This window comes from Choloepus didactylus, chromosome 6 (assembly GCF_015220235.1).
Source record: "Choloepus didactylus isolate mChoDid1 chromosome 6, mChoDid1.pri, whole genome shotgun sequence".
Classification (NCBI taxonomy): Eukaryota; Metazoa; Chordata; class Mammalia; order Pilosa; family Megalonychidae; genus Choloepus; species Choloepus didactylus.
This window is the reverse complement of record NC_051312.1, coordinates 73,396,585-73,405,222: the sequence shown is the minus strand read 5'-3', so window position 1 is coordinate 73,405,222 and position 8,638 is coordinate 73,396,585. Positions and strand designations below refer to the sequence as shown.

Genomic DNA, 8,638 nt, shown 5'->3' with positions numbered 1-8,638 from the left:
AGAGAAATATATATAAAACAAAGGAGCAAGTAATGGCTGGGTGGGAAGTTGGGGAAGACTTCAAAGATTGATGACAGTGGAGATGGGTGGTAAGATGGAGTAAGTCCTGACAGGGCATGGTGACAGATGGGAATGGGGAGTTAAGGGAGAGGGAATTGTTGAAGGCCCGGGAAGGGAGAGACATTTTGAAGGCAGAGTCCAAGGTGGGGGGCACTGACTATCTTTCCCAGGGTTGAAGGAAAGGCCTGGCAGCTGCAAGTTTTCTGAGCTAAAGGACCTGAGGAATGGTGATGCCATGGATGAAAAAGATGATAATGATATGTGACTATGAATACTTATCATGTTTTAGGTACTGTTAATCCTCATAATAAACATATAGGTGATTGCTGTTATTATTATTCTCATTATGTGGGTGAGGGACTGAGATATAGAGAGGAAGGAGCAGAGTCAGAATTTAAACTGAGGCAGTGTCCGCCCTCAACCCCTATACTAAGCTGTCTGGGGAAGTCTTTTGCCTGTAGCAAAAAGAGGACTGAAATAATTTCAAAGGACAACAAGGTTTTGTAAACTAATTTTGCTTTAGCCCCAAGACTCTTTTTCATCATGGTATGGATAAAGTATAGATGTCTTGCCAATCCCAAAGAATAAAAACCACCAAACTTTGACAAATCAAGGTTCACTGTAATTGTTTAGCATAAAAAATCTGCAAGGTGCACGACAAACAGTACGTAGTCATTAGTTATATTTTACAATGCTTTTGTGAGAGCTTCTCACAACTGAGGCTCTGGCCAAGTGTATGAGGAGGACAGAATGAGAGGACAGAGAACCTTGGGATTCCCTGTTCCCCTAAAGTTCTTGAAAGAGATGACCAAAGTTTAAGAAGCATCTTCTCTATCTACATAAGGTAATGTTTAGTACATTTCAACGCAAGGTAAATAAAATCCAGTATAGGTTAGCATTTGAGCTATCTGCCCACATGGAAATCATATTCAGGAAAAATTATTGAATGATGCTGTATGAGACCCCATTTTTTTTTTTTTTTTTTTTTTAATCATCATTTTATTGAGATATATTCACATACCACGCAGTCATACAAAACAAATTGTACTTTCGATTGTTTACAGTACCATTACATAGTTGTACATTCATCACCTAAATCAATCCCTGACACCTTCATTAGCACACACACAAAAATAACAAGAATAATAATTAGAGTGAAAAAGAGCAATTGAAGTAAAAAAGAACACTGGGTACCTTTGTCTGTTTGTTTCCTTCCCCTACTTTTCTACACATCCATCCATAAACTAGACAAAGTGGTGTTTGGTCCTTATGGCTTTCCCAATCCCATTGTCACCCCTCATAAGCTACATTTTTATACAACTGTCTTCGAGATTCATGGGTTCTGGGTTGTAGTTTGATAGTTTCAGGTATCCACCACCAGCTACCCCAATTCTTTAGAACCTAAAAAGGGTTGTCTAAAGTGTGCATAAGAGTGCCCACCAGAGTGACCTCTCGGCTCCTTTTGGAGTCTCTCTGCCACTGAAGCTTATTTCATTTCCTTTCACATCCCCCTTTTGGATGAGACCCCATTTTGTGGAATTATTTGTGTCTGTTTGGAAACACTGAGTCAAATGATTCTAAATATGGGGTCAGTATGGCAGCTGGTGGTTGCCATTATTGAGGGACCTTTCCCAGTGTTATTCTTGGGATCAGCCTTTTCAGGGTACAGAAGAGACTGCAGGTAATTAATGTACTTGATTGCAGCTCTGAGGGTTTCCACTTTGCTGAGTCGTTTTTCCAAATACTCCTCTGGCAGATGATGTCGGAGCTGGGCATAGCCTTCATTGACACATTTCACCCGCTGCCTTTCCCGCTCATTCCTTTTCCGGATAAAGGCTGGCCCATAAGAATATTCACACCTTCCGTAATTTGGATAAGGCATTGGAAAAGAGAAGGCACAGGGTTCACCATAATTTTCCATGATCAGGGAGTCACTGGAAAAAGGAAGTAATGGTAGCTCTTCAGAGTAAGGGGATGGCACCGGGGCCTCGGGGTACAGGTGCAAAGTGACCATGGGGTCCAGATAGAAGGACCGGGTCAGTGGCAAGTGGGTGGAATCGGAGAAGACAGGCAGTTTGTCTGGAAGATTAGAGTAGCTTCTATTGTCCATTCCCTCTTTAACCTGGAAACATAACCAAGTTTATTAATTTGGCCAGATTGGAAGGGAGTAGATACCATCTACTTTCTTGGAGGTCACTGTTAGACTTTTATGCTTTGACAAATAGTTTCTGAGCTCATTCTGACAACTAAATGGGGTTACTATATTTTGTGGTAGTAAGAGAGAATTTTCAATGGTACACAGAAACAACATTAAATAACATTGAATCACCTTGTGAGAAAGTTATTACTCTTTCAATTCTCAATTCTCTTTCAGTCCTTGCGATTACAAAGATATGGCCTTAGTCTGGTGACACTGCATCTTCTACACCACTAGCATGCTTGCCAATCCCTCTCAGATCAAAGCTTTCAACAAGCAATAGTATCTACTTAGAAGTTAATATTTTTACTAACTTCTATTTATTGTAAATTATGCTGATTTCCATATAGTAGTGATATAAAGTTTCATTTAAAAATAAATCTACTTCAGTAAAAAAATGTGAATTGATTTAAAGAAAATATTCAGTAAATAATAGTACAGGTGGAACACAGATATGATGAGTGTGAAGACGTATGCAAATAAATGAAGTTTGGGAAACACTAAAACACTATAATATTCACATACATGTTGGAGAAATCACAAACTAGTTAATAAGCATGAAACCTCATAGGCATAGCCTTCTTAAATATTTCCTGACATGCAGTAGTGAAACCAAAAATAAAATAAGGAATTATTTATTTTTAAATATCACTATAAGAGCTTTAAGTGAGAAGCTCCAACACATTTAAAACATAGACAATTTACAAATTTTTACTTATGCAGAACTTTAGATATATTCAGTAAAGTTCACCTGTATTCAGGTGTTTTTTTTTCCTCCATGGAACACAATGGTAAAGTATTATACCCAAAGAAATCCCACACTAACAGATTTCTCTGTTTCAATAGGTTTGCAACTATCTAAATTTTTAAACTACCATTAATTTTTGTCTTTGATTGTAATAATGGAACCAGAACAGAATTTACAGGGGCACTGTGGTTTAACCAGTTAACCGGAAGGCAGGGGAATGCCATAGGAAAAGAGCATTTTTCTTTTAGCCATAATCTCCCTTCTGCCCGCCACCAGTTTCAATCTTGGCTGTGAACTTTTCTAGCTAGGTATCCTTAGGCAAATTCCTTAACCTCTTCCTTCTATAATTTACCATTCTACAGGTTGGTTGTGAGGATTAGACAAAAAAATATGTAATGCACCAGGCACAAACCCAAAGAGCTTTTTCTTCCTTCCTTCTTCACAGATGAATATTGTGCAGCACCCGTTTCTAAACTGCACCTTATAGAAAATACAGCTTATATTTTCTCCAACACTGGAGAATGAAAGCACTTACCTATCCAAAGCACATTTGTTGAGAGATGAACAACACACCTAAAACGAAAAAGGGAAAACATGACCATCTAACTGAGAGTTGTTTAATAAGACTTGTCTCCAGATAAGAAGGAAATATGGCTTTGTGTTCATATCTGGGGGGGGGGGGGGGTTGATTTCTCATTATTTTTAGGAGTAAGGAATTGTTTTCCTATGCCTGGCATATGTAAAGAAAAAGAGCAAAAAAAAAAAAAAACAGTCCTAATTTTTATGGGCACAATTAGGTAACATTGGCACTTCTTTCTCTGCAGCCACACTATGTAATGGAAGGAGTAGGCTCTAAGCACCAAATTCAAGTGTAATAAAGTATGTTTCAATTTGTGTGAAAAAGTCTACCAAATATGGCTTCTGAAAAGACAAATGACTATGGAAACAGAAAGGGCAGAGGGAGGTGGGCATGGGGAATAGTGCTGGGGAGGGTTATAAGAAGTCATGGTGAAACAGCCCGGAGAAAGAGTAAATGCCAGGAAAAGCTCTTCCTAAAATTGGTGGAGGGGTGGGGAGTGAGGGTGAAAGTAGGGTGTAATTGTGATAGACCCAATTAAAATTCAAAACAGATCAGGAAATGAAAGATTCCAAATTACTGACCAAATGGCCTAAAATAGCTAACACAAAAAAATCTCTGGAAGATTAAAAATGAGCCAAGATTCTGTCAAAAAGAAAAAGTTGTTGAGAGAAAAGAGAGGAAATTCCCAAGCCAGGAATTCTAGAGGGTAAGAGATTAATAACCTGTATGGCAGAAGCTGCAAAATGATGGATACGGAGCCCATATTAGTGTATTTCAGACAACAGCAAAGCCTTATTTCTGCCTATAGCCTCAAACCAGAACTGATTAACCACAACAGATTATCAGAAGGATAACCTGTCTCAGATAAATTCTGAGTAATTTGTATATGCCCTGGATAATTAAAAGTGTTTAGGTTTTAAAAAGATTTTGCATAATTCTTGGAAAAAGAACATAGTGTCTCCGGATTCATGTTGATGAGAAACTTTTTCTGATGAGTATTTCCAAAAAGTTCACCAATCAATATAAAAATATCTAGATAATCACCTTTTATTCAAAGAAAAAAATTAACCATAAAACAAGAGAGTGAAAGAATGAAAAAAATGCAGGAATGAAGAGACTCGAGATAGAAGGCCTAGTGGAGGCTGGAAGTGTTTGTAAAAATTGACTAAGTTTTAAAAGAAAGCAACACAGATTGTTAGTGTTGGGACTCCATGATTCCAGATACACACACAGCTAACAAACACACCTATCTTAGGAAAATCTCAGATTTCTGTCTAAGAACTCTTCTGGGAAATAAATGATGATTGAATGATAAAATCCCAAGAGATTCTGGATGCTCTGCTGAGCATAAAAGCTTTAACTTTCAGAGACATTAAAACTATCAAGCATGTGAAAAACAAAAAGCTACAACTGTACATATATAATTGAATTATGGAATGTATTGCACACATATAATTGAATTATGGAATGTTAAGGACTGGCAGGAACCTTAGAAATCCTCTTATCCAACCCCTCATTTTTCAAATGAGGAAACTAGTACACAGAGAGGTTGTGACTTGGCTAAAGTTGCAAAGCTAATAGCAGAATAAGGTCCAGAACCTAGGTCCACTGATTTTCAAAATGTGTTCCACTCCTCCAGATCATTTAGTCAACAGCAAAATCAGGATCATTCAATATCTGGGCAATATTTGATAGTTTAAGATAATTGGGGAGTAAGCAGATAGCTGGCAAAATTCATCACGTATCAACTGTGCCAAGGGATTTTCTTAAAAATCTTGATCTTATTCTCCCCCAATAGGCCACTCTGGAGAAGAGTCTCTTACCTGAGTTTTGTCTTCAAGATGATGTATTTTGGACTGAGTCAGACTTGCCTGATATATAAGTGATCATTTAGTAATGACATGCAAAGTAGCTTACAGTTAAACAGAACTGCTTAGTTCTGGTTTAGCCTTTTTTTCCTACTTAATATGTAGTTATGACAACACACAGTAATACTAAATAGAAAGGTTTGCTTACAAAACTGCACTCTTGTAACAAACTCTTTGTAAAATGAATGTCCTTCCCATGCACTGAGGTTATATATTTTTATATCAAAATTATTTATGGAAAATAGACTTATAATGGACACATATGGTCAATATTCTTTTAGAAAGAGATTAAGGCCAGAACTTAATCTGAACTTCACTCCTTATGAATTTAGTATAATTAAATTCTAACACAATTTCTGCCAAGAATTTTATCAAAATATCTGTACACTTTTGAGACCCTTCTAAGCACCCATACATTCTCTCCTGCCCCCATCCCCCACTCCCAGATAATTTATACTAATGTTTTATGTTTAGAATGATATTAAACAGTAGTCTCATAAGAGGATACAAAATGTCTTTGTATCTTCAAGTTTTATCATACAGGAAAAAAAGGCAGGAAAAAAAAGCTAAAAGACATGGCACACTGATAGATGTTTTAAAATTATTTTTATTGTTACATTCCAAAGAGGACTAGAAAGAAAGGGGGCAAAATAAAGCAGTTATCCAATAACTGTTATATCTTTCAGAGGGAGACATCCAGAACCTCAGCCTAGTTCAAAGCTATACACTAGAGCTCAAACAGCTACCTCCCAACCCAACTGGAAGTGCTGATAAATATATGTACATTATCAATCCAGGGAGGCTCAGGTTTAAAAGAAAATTCCTTTATTGCAAATTTCCAAGTCCTTAGGATTTGTTCTTAAAGACAGTTAAAGAAGATGAGAAAGACCATCTCACACACCAAGATTATATGTTGAGTAATTAGAGTAAACTAGCAAATGGCCAGTTTGTTCTAGGATGCATTGCATCAGACATCGCAGTACACGAAGAAACTCTGCATTTTGTGCACAGCCACCAGGTATTTCAGAACCAGTTTACCATCAATGTGCAGCCACAGACCAACCATTTGCCTAGCTAATATAGTCAGTGCAAAATTCAAAAGGGTAACTTAGCGCTTTGATAAGGCTGGCTATGCTGCAAAATATAAATGAAACTTGCAAACAGGAGGTAAAGACTATTTACAAAATTTGTTTAGTGAAGTCACTTGTGTTAAGCACTTCCAACACACGCACCACCACCAATCCCCTCCACCCCCACTCACCCAAATAAACAAAAACAAAAAAACCCCAACCACCTGAAAATCATCTTGAAATCTGAGTTAAAACTGTGTGGTGAAAAAGAGAGTGCTTATTCCAGATAAAGGACTTCAAGATAATTTACAGGCAGATTCAATTTATTAATAAAAGTTATAAATAGGAAAAGGTTTATTGGCTGACTTTTGAGATGTGTGCTTTTAAAAATGTCTCCATTAATACTTTAACAAGAAAAAAAAATCAAGCACATTTTTACTTCCAGTTTTGAATCTTCCAGCAAGAGTTATGTGAAATCAACAAGGTTGTTAAAATAAAATCCAGGAAAACTCAGTCAATTCTTTCCAATTGTCTGCCTTGTATCCTTCTAGTCATCTTGAATTTGATTTCCAGTTAGCTGAGGACAACATGGCGGTCAAAGACGGATTTTCGCTGCTCTTGAACTTGAAGCTTCCAGCGCTGCTGGGCATACTCTACCTTGTTCAGCACATTGGCTCGACTGCGGGAGCGGGCCAACACATCGTGGGCATTTGCAAAAGGCTGGTGATCCTGAAAGTCCAGGAATGGAGAACATCAGAGACGGCATGGTCAGTGTAAAATATACACACACACAAAACAGCCACTGGCCAGATGCAGGAACAGGAGCAGCTGGACTTTTCAAACAGAGCATCTACTTGGCCACGCTCTCCTAGGCACTGAACTGCCAAAAGTAGGATAAGTTCGACTATGGTTACAAGTGATCTAGGAGGCATAAGCAATGAGAGAGTATTTGTGAAATGTTCTCATGGGCTACTATTTCCAAAGACATTTCCCTTAAGAAGGAGGAACCAAGACAGGGACACTGGTCATTCGTATTAAAGAGAAGCCCACCTTGATGAGCAGAGGAAAGAAATTCTATTTCATGTTAATGTCTCTATTTTACAGATATGGAAAGTCAGACTTTCTCTTGATTTGTTCAATCCTACATAGCTAATCTATGGCAGAAAAAAGACCTGTCTTTCAATTTCCTGACTCCAATTTATCACAATTATTTACCTGCCGGTGTGGGCCACACTCACCCTGACAGATGAGCTGAGAGAGTCTTACCTTGGTTGGTTTTAATCTCTCCCTGCACTCTCAACACATATTCTAAATGGAATAGTTCCCTAAAGCTTTCTCATTCCTCCCCTTCCCTAATCTGTAATGAAGACACACAACTCAAGTGCTACAATTACCTTCTATTACCAAGGACAAAAAGGAACTGTTACTTCAGCATCTCTATTCAACAGAGACTTCCATGTTAGTTGCTGCTTTAGGAAAAAGATGCTATTCAAGGGTTACCCAGATATCTGAGTAGAAAACCAACCTGTCCTTGTGAAAGTAAACCAATGCAACTGGATGTTTGTAGTCATTACACAGGAAACCACCATGCTAATCTGTCTATGAATGAGACATAAATACAGCTGCCTGAATGTCAAAAAGTATTCAATAGTAATTTACTGCTTTTGTTTGCCTTTTTCCTTGATCTCTTTTCCCAAACCCTGTGTTAGCAAAGCTTCTTTCTAACATAGGATCCAAGTCACAAGTCCTATCCCTTCAACTAAACTCTGCCTCTAGAAAAGAAATATTGTTTTGCTCTGCATGTTTAAAAGAGCTCTATTGTATCTCCAGGGCAGAAGTCAGCAAGTGTATGGAAGCTATACATAACCACATAAATATCTAAATAATCATAACTAGATGGTGTTATAACACCTGGTCTTGTTTTTACAGCACATGCCTACAAAATTTCCGCATTTCAAAGACACCAAAGAGTTTTTAAATGAATCTTTCCATGACCTCTTGACCAAAATTTGTTGAACTTTTCACTTAATTTAGGTAAGAGCTGTGCAAACCCCATTTATTTTGTTTTCTTTTAACCTTACAGATGAAAATTATAAAAACAATTCTATAAAGCTC

The 8,638-nt window shown here is 37.5% G+C and overlaps 2 protein-coding genes across 3 annotated transcripts in view; both read right to left on the bottom strand.

The window, feature by feature from the left end:
* Positions 1-487: 487 nt before the first annotated feature.
* On the bottom strand, positions 488-3,677 carry ASCL3 (achaete-scute family bHLH transcription factor 3). The gene is made up of 3 exons (XM_037840358.1): positions 3,541-3,677; positions 1,586-2,182; positions 488-1,023 (listed from the first exon to the last, which is right to left on the bottom strand). The coding sequence occupies exon 2, from the start codon at positions 2,168-2,170 to the stop codon at positions 1,628-1,630; it is 543 nt and encodes a 180-aa protein (XP_037696286.1). The 5' UTR covers positions 2,171-2,182; positions 3,541-3,677; the 3' UTR covers positions 488-1,023; positions 1,586-1,627.
* Positions 3,678-6,042: 2,365 nt separating this feature from the next.
* The window catches only part of TMEM9B (TMEM9 domain family member B), a 35,203-nt gene continuing 32,607 nt past the window's right edge, over positions 6,043-8,638 (bottom strand). For both annotated transcript variants that reach the window (XM_037840655.1, XM_037840654.1), the window contains exon 5: positions 6,043-7,252. In XM_037840655.1, coding sequence (XP_037696583.1) covers positions 7,097-7,252 — 156 coding nt within the window. In that variant the 3' untranslated portion in view covers positions 6,043-7,096. The remainder of the gene's footprint in view (positions 7,253-8,638) is intronic.